Source organism: Phaseolus vulgaris, chromosome 6, assembly GCF_000499845.2.
Source record: "Phaseolus vulgaris cultivar G19833 chromosome 6, P. vulgaris v2.0, whole genome shotgun sequence".
Taxonomy (NCBI): Eukaryota; Viridiplantae; Streptophyta; class Magnoliopsida; order Fabales; family Fabaceae; genus Phaseolus; species Phaseolus vulgaris.
The window spans coordinates 19642505-19664750 of NC_023754.2; the positions used below are offsets into that span (position 1 = coordinate 19642505).

The 22246-nt window shown below is 34.1% G+C and overlaps 4 protein-coding genes and 1 non-coding gene across 5 annotated transcripts; 3 read left to right on the plus strand and 2 right to left on the minus strand.

The window, feature by feature from the left end:
* Positions 1 to 472: 472 nt before the first annotated feature.
* LOC137831620 (cold-responsive protein kinase 1-like) lies at positions 473 to 5117 on the plus strand. The gene is made up of 8 exons (XM_068639372.1): positions 473 to 913; positions 2146 to 2534; positions 3061 to 3174; positions 3375 to 3502; positions 3611 to 3824; positions 3929 to 4160; positions 4300 to 4453; positions 4545 to 5117. The coding sequence occupies exons 1-8, from the start codon at positions 549 to 551 to the stop codon at positions 4857 to 4859; spliced, it is 1911 nt and encodes a 636-aa protein (XP_068495473.1). The 5' UTR covers positions 473 to 548; the 3' UTR covers positions 4860 to 5117.
* A 524-nt stretch (positions 5118 to 5641) lies between these two features.
* Positions 5642 to 9965, minus strand: LOC137831625 (protein DJ-1 homolog D). Its single transcript, XM_068639377.1, has 5 exons — positions 9738 to 9965; positions 9531 to 9647; positions 7989 to 8432; positions 7330 to 7692; positions 5642 to 6061 (listed from the first exon to the last, which is right to left on the minus strand). The coding sequence occupies exons 1-5, from the start codon at positions 9789 to 9791 to the stop codon at positions 5873 to 5875; spliced, it is 1167 nt and encodes a 388-aa protein (XP_068495478.1). The 5' UTR covers positions 9792 to 9965; the 3' UTR covers positions 5642 to 5872.
* Positions 9966 to 10449: 484 nt separating this feature from the next.
* TRNAS-AGA (transfer RNA serine (anticodon AGA)) lies at positions 10450 to 10531 on the plus strand. The gene has a single exon. It is a non-coding gene; the product is annotated as a tRNA-Ser (tRNA).
* LOC137831626 (uncharacterized) lies at positions 10464 to 14873 on the plus strand. Its single transcript, XM_068639378.1, has 8 exons — positions 10464 to 11750; positions 11958 to 12042; positions 13131 to 13227; positions 13587 to 13650; positions 13734 to 13790; positions 14129 to 14166; positions 14260 to 14341; positions 14574 to 14873. The coding sequence occupies exons 1-8, from the start codon at positions 10686 to 10688 to the stop codon at positions 14661 to 14663; spliced, it is 1578 nt and encodes a 525-aa protein (XP_068495479.1). The 5' UTR covers positions 10464 to 10685; the 3' UTR covers positions 14664 to 14873.
* A 589-nt stretch (positions 14874 to 15462) lies between these two features.
* On the minus strand, positions 15463 to 20980 carry LOC137831627 (probable helicase MAGATAMA 3). The gene is made up of 7 exons (XM_068639379.1): positions 20494 to 20980; positions 18820 to 19407; positions 17123 to 18352; positions 16704 to 17031; positions 16315 to 16573; positions 15998 to 16234; positions 15463 to 15819 (listed from the first exon to the last, which is right to left on the minus strand). Exons 1-7 carry the CDS (start codon positions 20596 to 20598, stop codon positions 15780 to 15782), a joined length of 2787 nt encoding a protein of 928 aa, XP_068495480.1. The 5' UTR covers positions 20599 to 20980; the 3' UTR covers positions 15463 to 15779.
* Between the last annotated feature and the right edge of the window lie 1266 nt (positions 20981 to 22246).

The window sequence follows — 22246 nt, forward strand, 5'->3', positions numbered from 1 at the left end:
CATTTTTGGCTTGTATTTAATTAGTGAATGATTTTCCTAAGATATGTAAAATTTCTTGCCTTTCATACTCACATTTCACACAAGTCATGTCCACACAATATATAAAATAAAAACCTTTCAATCATTAATGTATAATTTTCTAAGTCATCATCATAAACATTTGTTAAGATAAATAAAAATACATATTTATAATTGTTTAAAGAAAAAATGTGATGAAATTTCAAGCTTTAAAATAAATAATATGGCATCCTTGAAGTCGGAAAAATAGTAATAAATTATTTCAACAATACACTTTCCTCTATTATTTATGGTGTATTTGAAATTTGACCTATATATAATATAATATAACAAAAGCATTGTCCTCGATCTCTCGGACGTACTCTAGGGTTCTCTTTCTTCTCTGTCTTTATCTGCTTCACATATACGTGCCAATTCATACATATATATATATGAACAAAAACATCGTCCTCGATCTCTTGGACCTACTGTGTGTGTGTGTGTGTGAACAGCATTGTTGTTCATTCTCTCTGAAACCAGACACAAACATCATGTTTGAACTAAAGGTAACTGTCTTAGTTATGATGTTGTGGAGCAATATTGTAGAACATGGTGCAACGGGTGATCCACTAAACATAGGGTGCAGCACATACAACGCTACCAACGTTCAGAGTTTCCATGACAATATCAACGCAACATTTTCAGAGCTCAGAGGAGATATTATAAATGACAGCGAGCACTTTGGCACAACACAGCAAGCCACAGGAGATGTTCTCACCTTTGTTATGTTTCAATGCAGAAACTATCTCTCCAACAATGATTGTCTTTCTTGCTTCAACACCGCCGCAACCCAAATCCGCAGAAACTGCTTCACCGCCACCGGCGCCAGAGTCGTCTACGACGGTTGCTTCCTCAGGTACATATCATCCACAGTTGCAAGAAACATAACACAGCCAAAGTTATTAGGAATATATGCATTTAGAAATTCTCTGCATCGCTCACGTCTTTTCACAAAAAACTTACATGTTATATGCTAGCTATACATAGACACGTCTCAAGCTTATTATCAAATGACTTCACATGTTCAACATCATCCATGATCATTTTCGACGATCTACTATTAAATTATAATTATCTATTATTTTTATTGTTTTTCAAAATTAAACAATAAAAAATAAAATATAATTATTCGTATTTTTAATATATTGAATGATACAATTTCATCTCAATTTGAACCAAACACTTTCTTTATATGAATTATAAAGAGAGAAATGTCAAATAAGATAATAATTTAATGAAGAAAAAAAGTATAGTATAATAAAAATGTTCAAGAAATATATAATAATGATAGAATTTAATTTAAATGTCTTTGCAATATAAAATTTTATATTATTATCCAATCATTATTAATGTATGACAAAATTGTTAATTTTATAATATTTATGTTAAAATATATAATTCACTTTTTACATCAACACTTTGTGAAAAATAAACTTCAAATAATATAGATTTTTTCTGTTCTACCTTTTCGACCCGCCCCGAATTAATCATATAGAAAAAGAAATCTGCGTTTCTGATTCACTTATTGAAAATAATACAGGAAGAAACAAAATACAGTAAAAACAATAAAATAGATGAAAAATATTTTAATTTGAATTTAACCTTTATTATATATATAAAATAAATAAATGAAATCCATATATATAGACAACCATTAACAATTTATCACATTAATTACTCTTCTAACAAAAAATTTCCATCAAAATCGCATTAGACCTTATAACACAAAATAATAATCCAACATTAACTTTTTTAGGCCAGGAAACACAATAGTCAAAGACTATTTGAGAAAAATAAAAAAACATCTTCCCATGATTCAGTTTTCATATACTTGTCATCTGTTTTGCATTAATGCTGGAGTCAGAATAAAAAAAAATCACTCTATCTATCAATGGAAAATTATCATTGGTATAATTTTTTAAAAAAATATGATAAGTTAACATCTTTATCTAGTGTGAGAGTTTGTAATAAGATGAAAGTATAAAAGTTGATTATGAAAGTGTTTAGTTTTAAACATTAGTGTGAGGCCATGTTGAGGATTTGAGAATTAATTTTAATGTTGGATATTATGAAAATGTGATGATGTAGGTATGAGACCGAGAAGTTCTTCGATCAGACACATGATGTTGGCTATGGTCTATCATGTGGAAACATCACTTCAAATGCCACTGGTTTAAGATTAGTTGTAGAACAAGTTATTTCGGATATCCAAAGAGCAACACCAAAAACCAAAGGGTTTTATGCAGCTACTAAGACAGAGGTGGCTGGTGGTAGTGCAATTTATGCTGTTGCACAGTGTGTTGAAACTGCAACCGAGGATACATGTCAGAATTGCATGCAAGTTGGATACAACTTACAAAATTGTCTTCCCAGAACAGAGGGAAGAGCATATGATGCTGGCTGTTTCATGAGATACTCCACCACACTTTTCTTTGATGATAATCAAACCATTGATATTGCACCCTTTTTAAAACAAGGTACTTTTTTATGTATATTTAGATCAAAATGGTTGGGTTATATGGTTTATTGAAACCTTTTCTATATTTTAAATTTACTTTTATTCACTCTAAATAATGCAGATTTTCGTTTTATAGTCTTTAGTTTCATTTACACAAATTTACTTCTTAAAAATATCTCAATCTTCATTATACTATATAGTATACATCCACACAGACTACTTTTAAGTATCACTTTTAAATGAAGTGTTTCTGCCATGTTATTATTAATATATAGTAATGAAGCCTGTTTTAAAAAATAAATTTATAAAATAAAGGTAACAAGAAAAAAATTAGAAGATTAAAATTAAAGTTTCCATGTTGCTAAAACTAATAAATACATTAAACCTAAACAAAAAAATAGCTTACTTCTTTTAATTGTTTTAACCATTTTCAATATGAACTTTTGAAAATAAAAATAAAGTGCCGAATAAAAAACATATTTGATTTTTGTGTGACTACCCGAATACAATTTTGGAGCTGATATAAACTTTTTACTGTATTGCAGGAGATTCAAGCAAGAAGTGGGCTATAATTGGTGGCAGTGTTGGAGGATTTGTTGTTCTCCTCTGTGTGTTGTTTGCATGGCTATGGTTTACAAAACCAAAGAGGGTTCCTAGAGGTACGTAAATGAGGAAAAGTCTTCAATGTAATGCTTGAGATTAATTAGTTCCTAGTTTGCATTTTTAATGCTTTTTTAAATGGAAGATGTATTGAAAAATAGGACGAAAAATACTTATTTGTTCATCAACATCTTTTTTTTCCTATGCTGTGATTGTAACTTCCTTATTCTGTTTCCTAATTCTTTCATGATTGTAGCAGGTGACATATTGGGAGCAACAGAGTTGAAAGGCCCAGTCAACTACAACTATAATGATTTGAAAGCTGCAACAAAAAAATTCAGTGCTCAAAACAAACTTGGAGAAGGAGGTTTTGGTGATGTATACAAGGTAAATTTATGTTGTATTTTTCAAAACAAAAATACCCTAGCTCAGATATATCCAAAACCAGAAGAGAAAACACTTTCCCTTTTCAGTCCTACAAACTATTTTTAACAGGGTACTCTGAAAAATGGAAAAGTTGTTGCCGTAAAAAAACTAGTTTTGGGGAAATCAAGCAAGATGGAGGATGATTTTGAAGGTGAAGTGAAGCTTATAAGTAATGTTCATCATCGGAATCTTGTTAGACTTCTTGGTTGTTGCAGCAAAGGTCAAGAGAGAATCTTGGTTTATGAGTATATGGCAAATAACAGTCTTGACAAATTCTTATTCGGTACATAATTCATGTCAAACACTGTTACAAATTCCATTTTCTTTACACATATTTATTCATTTTCTTTCTTATCTTGGCAACAATCTTACTTGGCAAATAAACAGGTAATAGAAAAGGTTCCCTGAGTTGGAAACAACGCTATGATATAATTTTAGGCACAGCAATGGGACTGGCATATCTGCATGAGGAGTTCCACGTATCCATCATACATAGAGATATCAAGACTTCTAATATCCTCTTGGATGATGATCTCCAACCCAAAATTGCTGATTTTGGATTGGCAAGGCTTCTGCCAGAGGATCATTCCCATCTTAGCACAAGATTTGCAGGAACATTGTAAGTCAAAACAATTGCATTCTCTTAAACTTTTACAACATCAAGTCGTAGCAAAAGGGACAATTAAAATCTGATCTGGGAAAATCTAACAAGATATATTTCTGAGTCATGTTTTAATAACTTATGATACACTTGTCAGGGGATACACAGCACCTGAGTATGCAATACATGGTCAATTATCCGAGAAGGCTGATACCTACAGTTATGGTATTGTAGTCCTAGAAATCATTAGTGGTCAAAAGAGTACTGATGTGAAGGGTGACGAGGATGGTCATGAATACCTACTTCAACGAGTAAGCAAGTTGTTATAAGTAGAACTAGGAACTGTTGGTTTTGTCGACACATTATAGTGTTTGAATGAGACATTTGATTTTCATTTAACAGACATGGAAACTGTATGAGAGAGGCATGCACTTCGAGCTGATGGACAAGGCCATAGAGCCTAATGAGTATGAAGCAGAGGATGTTAAGAAGATTATAGAAATTGCACTGTTGTGCACTCAGGCATCAGCTGCAACGAGGCCAACAATGTCTGAAATAGTAGTGCTACTCAAAAGCAAGAGCTTAGTGGAGCACCTGCGACCGACTATGCCTGTGTTTGTTGAAACGAATATGAAGACTCGGGAAAGCAAGTCTAGCTCAACCAGTGGCTCTTCATCTAATGCCACTGCCTCCATTTCTGTTCTATCAGCACGATGACTATGGAACCAATGCAGGAAAGGATCTTGACAAACTGAACCAGTAATAAAGTAGACAACGATTGCTTTCATTCCAGTTGTTTATCAATAGCTCAAGGTAGAAAAAGTGTGATGTTAATTAGGGACTACTGTGCTGTTGATTTATAAGTAGAGTGTAAAATTGAGGATAAAAATTAAGAATGCGTGGAGAAATTATTGTACGGTCTGAAACCATCATATCATATGCAATACCAATGAAATTATAACATGTTATATACAAGTGACAATGTAACGATGATATAGTGATTAATATTATATATACTTATAATTTTGGACCAGTAAATCATTATTTGCTTATATTAATGTAACAGATAAAGATAACTCTCAGCTAAGTTTAAAATTTTAAAAAATCATTACAAACTAGATAAAAGGTAAAACTATTATACTCTAACAATTAATTATTTGTGTATGATTAGAGTGGTATTTTGTTTTAAGATATGTATGTTAGAGAATTAATGTTCACGGTGAATTAATATAAAAAATGATTTATGAAAGTATTTTATATGAATTAAGATATATCAAGACTACGTATCATCGAAGAGACCGACTAGTGATAATTGGGAAAAATAATAATTTCAGAAAAAAATTGCAACTAGTTGAACTTGGCTAGTAAAATCCTTACGTACATAGACATCCACAGGTAATCCTCTATTTTGAAATTTACTTTACTACACCAAAAGCAGCAAAATATTAAATTTGGTGTAGTAAAATGCATAATGATTTACTTTTATGAACCAATAATGATTTCCTGGTCTAAACAAATACTGCATAATAGTTTTATTTTAGAGGAACGGAAACTCATACTAGCCACCACCAAATGCTCAAAGTAACAAGTGCATGATGCACTTGCACATTATAGGTCCTTCAAATACAGTACAGTAAAACGCATCCATATATTTATAATATTTGATACAAAATGCTTACAGAAACTGCCAAGCTTTTTTCACTGGTAATTAATCACATCACAAAGTGCAGCTAGAAAGATACTTGAATACCAAGAAGTGTGATCAACTGAGAAATGAACTCAGGGTGCCCTGGCCATGCAGCTCCGGTAACCAGATTTCCATCAGTGAAGCAGCGGCTTATAGGGTCCGGCTCCAGCCATGTTGCTCCTGACAAAACCACATTAAGCTTCACAGCCGGATAAGCAGTACATTTCCTTCCCTGTACAGTAAAAATGTATGTCAGCATAGAACTAAGAATTCATGCTACCATCCATTGCATATCACTCAATTATCACAAAAGCAATGGCAAAAAATAGTAGTTCTAGATTTTGAATTTCTGCTGCAATAGATGATAACATGAAATAAGGGAATGACAAAAATATCCTCGATTTTATATTCATAATATTCAATGATTGTCAGTATGTGTTTTACTACCTACTTTCACCAATAGATTATGTGTAGGAAATTAAAAAAAAAAAGTAACAAAACAAGACAACATTGTATATACAAGATCTCATAATTAATCATAGCATCAAGTTAATAATAGAATTCAATAATTCATCAGGCATTTCAAGAGGTAGCAGAATTAATAAAACAAGACGAAGTATTATAAGCTATAATTCTAGAAAATGAGGATGCTCCCATGACCAAAGATTTGATCAATTCATAATAGATGGACAATTGGAAATGATCAACAAAAGAAGCAATTTACAGAGTCTTGGTTAACATATGTCCAGTTCCACGTGTATTTAATTTCTCTAAGATTAATTCTTTATGTTACCATTCCTTCTGCTCCTTGATGGGTGATAGGGGCAAAGAAAGAGAAATATCGGTTGAACATAACTTAGGATTACAATCCAATTATTCAAGCAAGCAAGAAAAACAAGGTATACAAAAGCTAGAAGACTGCCTAAGTGAGATAGAATTAAGATAAGAATAAATTTGAGTAGCAAAAGTATGCTAGCACATGAACACAAAATACACCAGGAGATGAAGTCTCACAGAAGCTGATTGCATGAATTTCATTATCTGTAAGTCTGCAAAGCAAATCACTGCAACATTTTTTACTTTAGGCAATGCTAAAATAGACCACGCGTATAAAAGTGTTGTCTAAACATAGTACTGGCCACGGTTTTAGAAATGAGGCTTAAAAGGTATAAGAGACCACGGGTGTAAATATGTTGATACTTTAAGCCGCTAAAATAGACCACGCGTATAAAAGTGTCGCTAAAATAAACCACGCGTATAAAAGTGTTGTCTAAACATAGTAATGGCCACGGTTTTAGAAATGAGGCTTAAAAGGTATAAGAGACCACGGGTGTAAATATGTTGATACTTTAAGCCACGGGGATAAAACCGTTGATACTTTAAGCAATATTTTGCATGTGGCTTTATTATGAGTTAAAAAACTTGAAATAAAATATATCCCATTTTGCGGGAAACATTTTCTTCTTCCCTCTCTTTTTAAAATCGCACAATAATATATACCTTTAGAACACCAGCTGCAGATAAAATCTGTTGGCCATGACAGATAGATGCCACTGGCTTCTTGTTTTCAAAGAAATGCTTCACCATGGCAATGACTGACTCATTCAAAGCCAAATACTCAGGTGCTCGACCTCCAGGGATGACAAGAGCATCATAGCTCGAAGGATCCACATTACCAAAGGTTGCTGTTAAAGGAAATGCATGTCCTGGCTTCTCACTGTAAGTTTGATCTCCTTCAAAATCATGAATAGCAGTTGGGCAAGTGTCACCAGCCTTCTTTGAGGGGCAAACTGCATCAACATGGCATCCTAAAGCCTGAAGGGACTGAAAAGGAACCTTGACCTCATAATCTTCCATGTAATCCTGCAAAAGTTGGTAACACTCATCTTCATCAATTAAAAGAAACAAAGATGAAAAAATCATTGAGTACACTAGGTGCAATAACTGAGGCAAATGACGGCCTACAGAATTTAGGTGGAATTACACAATGGTGTAAGATGATACTCTTACTCCATGTGTGGCTAAGGATCTCTCAAACAAAAAGTAGATAGTCTCAGCTCTATGCCTGAAAATTCTACTCCTACAATTCGTCATGCCAAGAGAAGTAAGGCAAGCCCATGATTATCAGCTTAAGCAACATGAGAAAAATTTGAACATACCCCACAAATAAAGAGGACTTTTCTATCAGGGCCGCTTATTGTGCCTCCTAATGCCTTCACAAAATGGTGAATAAGTTCAGGGTGCCCATCATAAGTAGCTGCAGTAATGAGATTACCATCCACCACTGTTGTTGCCATGGTCTCAGGTTCAACCCAATGAGCACCAGCAGCAATCAGTACTGGTTTAACAGGAGGAAAAGCTGTGCACTTGCGACCTTTAACCACTCCAGAAGCAGCAGCCAGAATCAATTGTCCATGACAAATGCTAGCAATTTGTTTTCCCAGACTGACAAATTTGGTCACCAGCTCTACAACACTAGGAATATGAGCAAGATACTCTGGAGCCCTCCCACCCGGCAACAACAAACCATCATAGCTTGCAGCATTAACTTCATCAAACGTTGCATTGAGTGCAAAATTGTGACCAACTGTCTCAGTATAGGTCTGAAAGCAGCCAAAAGGCATCAACCAAAATTAAAACTTCCCCATACCAATTAAAGAAGTTTACAAAAGTTACTATTTTTGGAACTAAAATTCTGGGAATTGATTAATTGGGAGTCGTTTAGCTTAAGGAAACATTTGTTGTTTTCACTCTTAAATATTAAATACAAAAAATGACAACTTATTTTTCTGTTTCCTATTTTCAACACTTTGTCGGAGAGAAATTTTATCCATTTCATTTTCTTTTGTAATTAAAAGTGAAAATAGAAAACACAATCCCCATACTAAACTGTCCAAAGAGTTTTTTTTTTTTCTCTCTAAACCTATACAATTATATTAGATTTTACTTTAAGTTGAAGAGAAACATACTTTGTTTTATTATGAGAAATGAAAACTATAAATATAGATAATTGTAAATCATGTTTAAACAATTCAGGTTAAATAAAAACAGTATTTTTTTAGTATTCTTGACCATCCATGTCCAGTTATACATGACCCATTTATATTTTTTATTTCAGACCACATCAAAAAGTTAAAGCCCTATCCGTTCATAAAAGAATTACAAATCAAGTCAAGCCTTATATTTTTTGCAAATAAATTCAAACCTTATTTTTCGCAAATAAATTAAAGGCTTACTTAAGATTTAACTACATATGAATTTGCATATTTTTTTAAATGTGTCTTTATTAAAAATTGTCCTTCAATTAAGTGTTCAAATTTTATTTATTTATTTAATTATCTTGCTCATTTGATTTTTATGATCAACAAGAGTAATCATTACTTATGTTTTCTGGTCTTTTAACTTATTAATCAATTCGCTCATCCCCTCTTTAATCTCCTCCAAGCCGATTTCTTCGTTCATCTGAGGAAGATAGCAGAAGTGTGGGAGGAGATTGAAGAAGAAAAACGCGAAGGAAGACAAAAATAAGTGTCATATCTTCAGCTAACAGCAAATTCAAACCGCAGAGTAATTAGAGGAAAATAAAAAATGTTTTAGACGAAAATATTTAATAAAAACTTGATTAGCCTAAATTAAATTACACAATTGAATAATTGGAAGTTGGAAATAGTATGTAAGGAAGAGAAGAAGATGACAGAGACCTGAGCACCGGAAAGTACATGGACGGCGGTGCGACAGACATCGTTGGCCTTCTTTCCGGGACAGACGGCGTCGACGGCAACACCGAATGCTTGCAACGCCTGAAAGGGAACCATGGCCTGCAAGAACACGAAATGAATTATTGATACGAAAGGATTGAAAAGAGTGTAATCACACTTCACAGTGAAGAGTGAATGAAGAAATGTTACTTCGTAGTCTTCCATGAAGTCCCCGCAGAGGAGAAGAACCCTTTTAGAAGCCATGATGGGTAGCTGCTACTAACAGTTTCGCAGAGAATGAGTGAGAATGAGAGGATTATTGAATTTACAGAGAAAGACAAAGGAAGATGATGAGATTATGCGGCATTCGTGTCACTATCCTTTCGTCCCACCTCTCGTATGATTTACCAAAATGAGTTTTTCATTTTAAAACATTTCTTTAGTTCTTTTTAGTAAATACTACTTTATTCCACGTTATTATTACTATCAAATTAATTAATTAATTAATTAACTAAGAGAATCTCCCAAATAATATTATCTTCATTTTAATTACTACTTCGTTCCACCTTATTAGCATTACTATGTAATTAATTAATTAAGAGAATCTCCGAAATAAGATTGTCTCCGGTAATTAATTAAGAGATCTCCGAAGATTGTCTCCGGTAATTAATTAAGAGAATATTAGGGACTAATTTATTGGGTCATTAATTAATTATTGATAGTGTTAATTGTATTTTTACCTTTAAAGCTTAGTTTTGTCATTAATTTTGTTTTCAATTAATTTTTTTTCTTAAAAATTGCCATAAAAAGGAATTTAGAAAAAAAATCTCTACACCATCACTGTTACTGCCAGTGCCGATCTATTAAAAAAAACCTACTTCGGTTTGTACATTTAAATTTATTTCTTAAATAAATCAAGAAGGTGGACGTGCCGGAGTGGTTATCGGGCATGACTAGAAATCATGTGGGCTTTGCTCGCGCAGGTTCGAATCCTGCCGTCCACGTTTTTACTTTCCTAATGATTTTTTATTTATTTAAATTCTCTGGTAGATTTTGCAAAGTTGTGTTGGTTCCAAACGACGTCGTTGAAACCTTCTTCTTCTACAAACCAAAACCCTCAAATAACAGAGCGATAGGGTTTTCCTATCCCCAGCAACAATGGAGGTAGCGAACGCGCGGAACCCCGCCACCAAGCGAAAATTCGAAGACGCCGTTTCTAACGGCGTTGCCACTGATGTGGATCTCTCCCTCCTCGAAGCCATTGAGAAATCGCAGAACGCCATCGAAGTCCTCGACCTCCGAACCCTAAAAAAGCACGTCCTTTCCTTCGAACGTCGCCTGAAGGACAACATCGAAGCGCGCCTGAAGTACCCTAACCAACCAGACCGCTTCGCCGATTCCGAAGTCGAACTCCACGACGAGCTCCAGAAGCTCAAGGTCCTCGCTGGTGCGCCAGAGCTCTACCCGGACCTCGTCGGCCTTAATGTGATTCCGTCAATCGTCGACCTCCTCAACCACGACAACACCGATATCGCCATCGATGTTGTTCAATTGCTGCAGGACCTCACCGATGAGGACGTTCTGGACGACAACGATGATTCTGCTAGGGTTTTGGTCGACGCACTGGTTGATAACAGCGCGCTCGAGCTTCTGGTTCAGAATCTTCATAGATTGAATGATTCTGACCCCGATGAAACTGCCGCCGTGTATGGAACCCTTGCGACAGTGGAGAATTTGATTGAGGTGAAGCCAGCGGTGGCGGAGTTAGTTTGCGAGAAGACGAAGTTGTTGAAGTGGCTTCTCGGGAAGATCAAGGTGAGGGAATTTGACAGCAATAAGCAGTATGCTTCGGAGATTTTGGCGATTTTGCTGCAGAGTAGTACGGTGAATCAGAAGAAGCTGGGGCAGATGAATGGGGTTGATGTGGTTCTTCAGGCTGTGGCCATGTATAAGTCTAAGGATCCTAAAAGTTCTGATGAGGAGGAGATGTTGGAGAATTTGTTTGATTGCTTGTGTTGTTTGTTGATGCCATTAGAGAATAAGGAGAGGTTTGTGAAGGCTGAAGGGGTGGAGTTGATGATAATTATTATGAAGCAGAAGAAGTTGGCTTATGGGTCGGCTATTAGGGCGCTTGATTTTGCCATGACTAAGTACCCGCCGGCGTGTGAACGTTTTGTGGATGTTTTGGGGTTGAAGACCGCCTTTGCAGCTTTCATGGGTAAGGCAAGTGCTACTACAACTTAACTCTGTCTCCCCTTGGCAGAAGTTTAAGCTTGTTTTTTAAATGCTGGTATTGGTGTCTGTGATGGTTTATGTTGTTTACTTTTAATTTGTTTGATAGTGTTTTGTGAATTTGCCTTTTCGTCTTCTGATTTTGTAGACGTGTTGTAAATGGATTATTTTAAAGAAGTTGTTTGTTTTGATGCACAGATTCCTGTAAGTAAGAAGAACAAGAAGGAAAGGTACCAAGAGGATATGGAGGAGCGCCTTGTGTCACTGATTGCGTCATTATTTGGTAAGCAGGCAAGTGAACTTTTATGTGAGTTCGGACTTAGTTAGGATGTCTGTATTGGCTAGTGAATGACAATTCCAGACTGTATGCGAAATTAGTCTTGTTTGAAATTTATTGTGGTCAAATTGCAATTCGTCTGCAAATACTCAGTCAGGGCGTCTTGCATTTGACTGGGAGTGATGAAACTTGAACACGAAGGGTTTGTCTTTATTTTTTTCTTTAAAGGGGTTACTGAAAATTTTGTTTTTTAATGCCTGGTTGTTGTTTGTGAAGGTGCCTTTACATGCCTTTATGGATGTCTATTCATGTTAATATGTATCTATGAAAATGACAACAATTTTTTTAATTGTTCGGAGTGACATAGGTGCATCCAATAATGAGATTGAAATATGCATTTCAGTGAGACATGAATGTGTGTGCCATTGTTATCAGTATCTTGCAATTCACAATATGATTCACTTGATACAGTACATTTGTGTGATATGATTTTGAGTGACTAGCAAAGTGAATAGGATGCTAACTTATTTTGACACTTGAATGACGCCATGAATTGCAGGTTGGTGCTTCATCTGGCTTTGAAAATCCTAGACTTCTATATACATTTTTTTTTTCAAAATATTAGCTGGAAGAAAGGGAGTTGGCCTGTTCTTTCCCTCCAATCTAACATAGGGTAGCCCATTCTTCATGTGCATCTCTTTTGCCTATTTCTTGTTCTCTTCTGTGCCTCTCCCTCACTGTGCTGTGTTTCTCATTCCAACTACTGCAGGTTCTGGTCATTGTCTGCCACTAACACGTGTTCCTCTTTCTGCATTATATATATGCATTGACTTTTAACATGCTTCTTCATGTTAAATTGTTCCTAGAGTTGTCTTTCGTTTATTGATCATGAATTTGTGCTTTCATTTTCAATGTTAGTTGTGTATGCTATTTTATTATTCTTATTTATCATGAACCTTAGATTCATGAGACAGTTTGATCCGCAGCTCGAAAAATAGGCTTTCCAATTAATTATTTGAATCTTGATTAAATTATCATGTTGTATATTTATACCATTTCTGATATTAAACTTTAGTGCTCTGTATTTTTGCCAGGTGGAATCTTGAGGGGTTCTAGGAGAGAAAGATTATTAAGTAAATTTGTCGAAAATGAGTGTGAGAAGATAGACAGACTAATGGAACTATACATCAGGTAGGTTGGACTCATTATACGGTTTGTGAATTTCATGATTATTGAGCTGTGAGAATGTTAATAGTCCCTGGTTAAGGAATTAAACATAGAGTTTTTAAAGGAAAGCGTTGTATTTAATATTGCCAAAGCACCTCTACTATAATTTCCAATAAAGAAATACTTACATTTATTGATTCATTGACCAATACACTTGGCGTATTTATTTGCTGGATCCAATGAACTTATTCTCTTTTCTCCAAGGTTAAAGTTAGTCTACATCTTTTCCTGTATATTGTAAAATTTGTGATGGGTAGTAAGCTCTTATTTTAGAGCTCATATTCTCACTTAACAAATGGATTTATCCATTTTATCCTAACCAGGTATTCAGATAGAGTCAAAGCAGAAACTGAAAGGTTGAATCAAATTGAGTTTGATGACTTGGAGGTATTTTATTTATTCTGCTGCTTCGACATGTCATACTGAAATGCCCTTTTTTTAGCTCAATCTAATATTTCTGTATTTTATAGATGGATGAAGATGAAATATACAATCGCAAACTAGAATCTGGACTTTACACTCTTCAGGTAATATATTATATTTAATACATTAGTTGGTGCTAAGAAATGACATACAGGGTTTGTTTTTACTGTTTCAAGGACTCATCCATAATCACTTCAAAACAATAGATGTCATTTATGATTTCTTAGGAAACATTTGTTCTTTATACATAATGTATTGCCAACTCGGTTTTACAAATGTTTTGTTTCTTTCTATTTCAAACTGCATTTAGGAGCTGATAAAAGAAATTGTATTTAGGAAGAACTTTAGTGAACAACAGTAGCTCTTATACTAGCATCATCTAAGTAGATACCATTTCTGCAGCACGTTTTATGTACTGACAATTTTATATATGGTTCTGCAGTTGATTGCTGTTATTTTGGGTCATATTTGGTGTTCAGAGTAAGTATTTGCATTTATATATTGTTAATGTCAAGAGTATATGTGTGTGTGTGTTTTCACCTGACGAGTGTTAGTTAAATGTTTTGTGGTCAGACATCCACAAATGAGGGGGAGAATTGAGCTACTTCTTAAGCAGAACAAACTTAGTAAGAAGCATATCCATGATATACTTCAGGTATATGTTTTCGAGGATAACCTAATTATCTTTCCAGTGTTGGTTTGAAACGTTCATGTGTGGAGGATGCATTGTCGAAGTTCCATGTCCAACTAAATATAGGTTTGCAATATTTCTAATGTTGCGACCATATTGACGTGTCTGAATAATTCCGTGCATCACTCCTAGAAACCCAGTGTTTTAAAAAAGAAACAGCACAGGCTCAAATCTATTGGAATTTTTTCTGTTTCAGGAATATCATGATAATATTGGTGACCTTGACGGACCGGAAGAGAAGGAGAGAGCACAGACAAAAATTCAGAAGTTCATAATGGCACTATAATTAGTTTTAAGACTTGCAAACTTAAATGAATGTGATTGAAGTTATTCATTAAGTGCTTGTAAAAGAGGAATAGATTAGTTTGGGTATTGAGAATGAAATCGCCGAACTGCAAATGTTGTTGAGATCATAGCCTTGTAATGTTTTCTTCCTCACACTTCTTAATGTAGTTATAATGGATGCTATTTTTTCCCCTGGAGGGGGTGTCTTGAATTTTCTTCTTCTATTCTATTATCCATTTCAGTCCAATACTGAAACTTTAGTCTTTCACTCTATTTCCATACCTAAAAGTAATCTGCACTGTAAATGCGGTAGATAAAGTTTTGTTGTAGTCATTTTACAATTGAGCCTTTAATTTTGCAGGCAAATTTGTCTACGGTTATAATATACTTTGCCTACAACCCTCCATTGTTCCTCCCGTCAGGAAACGTAACTATTCTTTACTAATATTCTCTTGTGCGTAGTAATAAGAGGAGGAAAATATAATTAAGAATAGGACAATGGTATTTGTGGTTAATTTTTAACAGAAGTACTTCTACGAGAAGAAAAAATAAGATTAGGTTTTTTTTCATGGTTTTAGTTTATGTATTTGTTAACTAATCAATTGCTTAAAAGGTTATTTTATTCTATTTATAAGTTAATTTTAATATGGGAATTGCATTTTTCTCAGAACTATTTGTAAAGTTTATTCTGTTTGATCATGTAATAAGACTGGTACGACATTGGGGTTTCAGTGACAAGCGTAAGTAAATGTTTCCGTGTCTGCATAATTCAAAGTAATAAAGCCATGGAATCTGAATGGTTGAATGTGTAATTCGTATACTTTTTTATTGGATCTGAGCCTTGTACACAAATTTACATTATATTAACTCCTGGTGTATCTAACGTCCCTGGAACTGGCTCACCCTGACGCCCTTCTTCACCCTGCACTCCTCAGAACGCTGATACTCTAGATTTTATATATACTACGGCGGTGAGCTGTAACAGAACATTGGATTTGGCCCTAAGATATTACACAATAATGTAAAAGGTTACATCTTACAGCATCTGCAGGCAAACTATAACAATTCATTAGTCGTATCTGTTGTTCCAGGGCGCAGCAATCTATAGTCCCATTCTTCACCACCTTGGTGTCCTTGGCCTGCCCCTGAAAGACCCTCTGGTATATGGTCATAAATGGTTAGTTCTCCAAACTACCAATAATGCTAATCTAACATCTACATTATGCTTTTGCATGCTTGGTACACCTAAAGTATTATTACTTCATTATTATCAATTTGCCTATCTGGTTATAAATTAGTAAATAAAAATTGATGGCTAGGCTGATATCCACTTACCTGAAGGTGGTAGGAGTTGGTCGAGAAGTGCCCCCTAGACTGAGTTTCTTAAAAGGGGTCTCTGATTCATCGAGTAGTTCCATAAGCAAGGCTTCGTTCTCAATGGCCTGGCCCAGTTTTTTGTCATCCTCGGCCTTATGGAAACACTCTCTTTCCTTAGCATGATTCACTAGATTTCTCCATAGAGAATCACTACGGCTTAAAGTTTTTTCATTCCCTAATATCCATAGGCAATATCTGCACAAATTAAACCCAGATTTTAATCAATTTATGTCTTTTCTCTGAACTTGAATTGTTATCTTGTATAAGAAACATACCTCGCCCGAGTGAGTGCTACATTGGCTCTTTGCCGATTGTCAAGAAAACCTATATTTCCATTCTCATTTGATCTCACAGTGGAGATTATTATTATATCTTGTTCACCACCTTGAAAGCCATCAACAGAACGAATATTAACAGAGAAGTTAGGATCAGAAACCAAATTTTGCCGCTTAATTCTTTCCTGGATTTCAGACACCTGACCATTATATGGAGATATGATTCCTATGCTAACTTTCTTCTTTGACCTCAAAAATTCTGTAGCAAAAAAGAGGAATGATGACCAGAGTTATATTATAGTATCCAGAAGTTTTCTTATTTGAGACTAATACAACTAACCATTCACAGACACATAATTCGACACTAGAAGGAAGGAGAAAAAAAAAACCATTTTCAAGGCTTTCAATAATCTTGCAAACAGCAGCAGCCTCAGCCTTGTTTTTCCACCCGTGTCCACGACCAGGTTTCTGCTCTTTACCCTTAGCTATGTTTATGAATGAATATGAACCATACATTTTTCCTTCAAGGAAACGCCTATTATAGCCCATTTCTCTGACAAAAGGGGCATCGGAAAGTTGCTCCTCATAGAACTCCTTATTTGGGAATAAGCTGATGGATGGGTGCATTCTATACTGAACATTAAGCAGATGCTTCTTATACCCCAATGAAACCAGCCTCTCAAACAGACTTCTTCCATATTCAGCCTCTTCAGAAACCTAAAATTGGATCATGTAATGGTATTAGAAACTAACCCTTGATGATGTGCACACAATCCAATCATCAAGAATGTCAAAAAAAGGTACGTACCTGGCTTTTGACTACCGCAGGAAGCTGTCTCTCATCACCAATGAGTATTACATGGTGAAGGCCTGATAGCTGCAATGGAATTGTTGATTCACATTCTTTCAGTTGCGCTGCTTCGTCAATAACTAAGAATTCTACTGGTGTCATTCCATCTTCGAATAATTTAGTAGAACTTGATGCAGTACAGAAAATCAGGCGTGCTCTCATCAAGCAAAATTTTGCCATTTCATATTTGTCAGTGATGTTTGGAAGTAAAATTGTCTGAGAAAGTGATCTCAGTTTGACAAGGCACTCTTCCTTTTTTATGCTAAACCTTCGAAGGGAATCAATAATGCTTTCTCCTTCCTCACAGCCACCGGAAGTTTGCTTCAACTTGGATTTACACAGAGAGTTCTCAAGAGATCTTAGCAAATCAAGAGCTATAGGAATTTTCTTTACCTCCGCAAGTGGAACTAAAGAAGTAGGAAGGTGTGTGCGCAAAGTTCCCAGGTTTTTCTCCATTTGCTCGGCATTGGAACGGAATCTCTCCACAAAAAATTGATCCAGAGTCTTGATGCTTTTCCTTTTTTCATCCTTATACGAAAGGTATTGCTCTTCTATATTGCAAGTGGAGTCCTTCAAAAATTGCAATGTAAGAGGATTATCATTCTTCTCATTCAAGTACTTTTGCATAGCAAATTTTTCCAATGACATAATACTATTTTCTTCCTCACGCTTATATGAATCATATTGCTCTTTGGGGTACTCAAGCAACTTGATCATTGATTCCAAGGAATGTTTCCATCCAGAACACTTCAAAAGATTGTCTACACGATAATCAAGAAAGACATCACTGAGGCCTCGATAACAGTCTACTTTCATTCGAGATTTATTGCCAAATACAACTATGTCACCAAATCCAATATCATACTCAAGTGATTCCTTAACCAAATTATGCAGGCGAGCAGCCACTTCCAACACTGCAGTATTAGTTGGAGCACATGTTAATGTTCTGACTTTTAACTCAAGCAGGGAAAATAACAAGGAAGCTACTGTCTTTGTTTTGCCAGTTCCTGGTGGCCCCCAAATAAGTTTAACAGCATCATTATGATGGCATTCCCTCGAAGTAACACAGTTTAAAACTGCATCTTTCTGGGATTCGTTCAGATTCTGAGATAGGATTATGTTTTTTACACTTGAACAAGTTGCACTATCGTTTTCACCAGAAAAACAAATTTGACAGGTTTCTCCATTCTGTGAAATATGAGAAAAAATAATAGTTATGAATAAACACGATAAACATTGACAGTATTAAAAAGTTCCTACAGTGCCATCTCATCACACATTATCGAGTATAATAAATTTGTTGACTTTTATAATAACCACCTTAAAAATATTAAAAATGATTTTTGAGTGGTTCACATTGTAAAAACTGACAGTACATGTCTACAACTCATTAGTTATTAAGGCAACCACGTTTCGTTGATAACTATGTAGTGAGAGAATCTCAAGAAGAGAAGTAATCCTAGCAAAAGCATTGAATTCCGTTCCAGCTATTCAAGGATTGAATTTCAACATACCACTAGAGCAGCAAATGCAAGCACATTTCAAAATATGTACCTATGCAGAAGAAGTTACCAATGCTAATTAATTAAGAAAAAAAAAATCTAGAATGTTATCCAATAATAAGACACTTCTTTGATTGACCTAGAGATTCATACCTTTGAGTCAGCTTGCAGCACTTTTTTCATCATGCTCAAGCTTGAACCCTCCAGCTGCGAGTTCAAGGCTTTCCAGATTCGAACATTTGTTGTAAGGTTCAAAAGACAGAAGGCATAAAGCTTTGGTGCATTGTTGCTACTCGAGGCATAAAGCTTAGGTGCACTGTTGCTTCTCAAGGAAAACCGAATGTCCATGTCAAAGCTTTTGGATGAGAGTATTGAGATCTTGTCAGTACTTTCTTTTATTCCATGAACATAACCAATATGGTAGTTTCTTTTGGACCTGTTCAAGTCATCTACGGTTTTTGGTTTAATATCTGTTAAGGCAATGAGATCTCCAACCTCAGGCTCATATGTTCCATTCTCATCATTGTTGGTTCTGTTCACTGAAATTTGGTAGAAGAAGCTCTTGGTGGGTATGAAGCTTTTCGACCTTTCAAGTTCAACGCTCGATATTTCACAAAAGGGAGCCTTTGACACGCCTTTCAAGCTTGAAGACAGGTCGCTGCGAGTCTCCTCAATCAGTGAAGGAATGAAGGAGTTCAAGTAATCTGTTATTGACAAAAATGTCTGTGGGATCTTCCTTACCTGAGAGGAAACAATGCTTCAGACTTACATAGTTTTATGAGAATAATGTTTTGTAGACATCAATAGCTACTCTATACCATTAGAGAGAAAGATAGAGAATAAGGAGAAATAATAATGTGGTAAGAGAAATAGAGAAGTGTTTTAAATGAAGGAACATATTTTCTGCACACTGCATGAAATTCTAGCCTTTTAATAAATTTTACTAATTCAATATATTTTCTATTTAGAAAATGAGATTTGAAAGCTTAAGTGATGAGAAGACATTGACATGGTCAAATTAGTGTTCATGTTATTGAGGTGCATAAGTATTACAGCTATTTTGATCATGTGTCCTAAAGGGATAGAATGATTTGTTATGGTTCATGGATGTCAAAATAGGCTAACTTGACTTAACTTTCTCTCAACTAGATCCTTGTGGATTGAGTTTGATTTGTTTGCCAAAGTTTTTGAGAAATAGATAATGAATACTATTAAATAGATGACTTATATGTGGATCCAACCAGACAATAAATAAAAAATAATAATCTGAACATAATATTCTAATCACAAATATTATCTTTCTTGTCTTGACACAATGTTCTTTAGAAATTATCATCGTAAGTTAGATAGAGACACAATGTTCTTAAAATAACTAGGTTTTATTGTCTTCTATAAATACTCATAAAAAGTTATTCAAACAACAGGCTTTATTTTGGCATGATATGTTTCTCTTGCCAAACTGTATAAAAAATGCAGAGATCATTAAGTTTGTTTAGCACATGGCTTGCTATAAGAGCTAAGGTTCTGATATCTCTTATGCAAGAAAAAAAAGGACCACTGAGGTGTAAGAAAATATAAAGCAAATAATAAGCAGTGGTCAAGCCAAAACCAGATTGCATATTTTCCCAACCACTGTGAATGAATGACATACATGCAGCTTTAAAAACCATTTTCCAATCTAAAATAGATGCAACAAAATCAGAAAAAACTAGAAAGTGTAGAATCTTTAGAACCACATGGACGATTGACTTGATGAGTTTCTCACACATCTTTTTGGAGGTTAATGTGTTTTTCATCATGAGCAGTGAAGAAAGAGTAAAAAACAACCATGTGCTTGCAGAGGTTTTCATTGAGAACATCCTTGAGAGTCCAAGAAAACACAGTCTCCACCAAATGAAGACCCTCTTCTTTGGCACTACAGCTTCCCTCCATTTTCTGTTTGTGATAACTCTAGCAGAAGAATGCTACTTGCAAACCAAAACAAAAGGGCAGAAATACAAAGGATCCCTTACATGTAAGGGAAATAAATAGTTTGCACAAGACTTCCTCAGCAAGGTATTGATATCCATGATTAAAGTTAAAAAAAAGATTCTCATAGTTGATGTGGTCATCAAAAGCAATTTACCGTACATATAATAAGAAAAAATATGCAAAGTGTGGCAAAGGGAGAGAGAGTACGAAATAAATGCACATAAGACATTGACTACAAGTCAATTGCAAGTCATTCCATTGGAACGCGTAAAGGGGTATGCTACTCGGTTTTGTGCTCTATTTCTTGATTACTTACAATGCAATTTTTGTGGAATGTGAAATTGTAGAACGTTGGAAATTATTATGACTAATTAATTGGTTGCATTTTTTCTATCACTTCTAATGGAAAATTTTGTTAACCAATAATATGTTGCTTAATGTGTAAGACTCCATGAATACAGACATAAATAGGTATAAATAAAGTTTTTAATAGAGTTGAAATAGTAGAAGAGTGATATATAATCAGCTTGAAAACATGCAAGAAATAGTATTCAAAATAATCTGTTATCTTTCAAATTTGAAACAAAACTTTTGGATTTTTTTTAATAATGAATTTGAACATTATAATATTAAATAATCTAGGATTATTTTTAGAAATTAATTTACGTTCTTTTGCCATATTAAAATATCTTTTATTTTTAAAAGAAACGACTAATTTTATCACAAAAACGTCAAACTAACATTTCATTTAAAAAAGTAAACAAATTTGAATAGTCCAGAGATTAATTTTTAGAAATTAAAAAGTATAAATTAATTTATGTTCCTTTACAATCATAAAATATTTTTTTTAAAAAAAGAAACAAATATTTTTATAAAAAAAAATCTTATTTTGAAAATTTGAAGCATACTTTGTTGATTTTCTTAAAGTAATTATGTTCAACAGAATGCGCTTTATTAAATGAAAAATACTTCAACAAACAAATCCTAATATTTTAAACATGATAATATTTTTGTTCTTATTTTATCTTCTCAATTAAATTTTCTTGCTTTAATTAAATACTATTAAATAGTCTATGTAATATGTTTTAGAAATTAAAAATAGAAATTAATCTATGGTGTTTTACGATCATAAAATATCCTCTTTTAAAAGAATTGTATGATAAAATATTCAAAACAAACTCCTATTTTCAAATTTTGAAAAAATTATTAAATACTTTTACAAATTATTACAGTGATTTTGTTACGAAAATAAGTTACAACTAGAAAAAGTGTAAATGAAAATAGAAAATTAAATTTCACAAACGTTGTTTTTTTTAACTCAAAAAATTATAATTAAAGAAAACGGTGTGAGAAAGATCAAAATGATTAAAGAATAAAATAATCCAATAATAATTTATCTTTCGTATTGGGCCTATAGGTCAAGTCCGAAAAAATAAACATTAACATATAAAGGATATTTTCTCCTGCACCGCTACATTTTATATAATACCAGAATTATCCTTGATAATTTTGAATAATTCCAGAATAAGAATTCTGTAAGCAAAAATATTTTCAGGATAGAGATTCCGTAAACACAGAATACAAAAAATCAGTAAATCCAAAATTCATA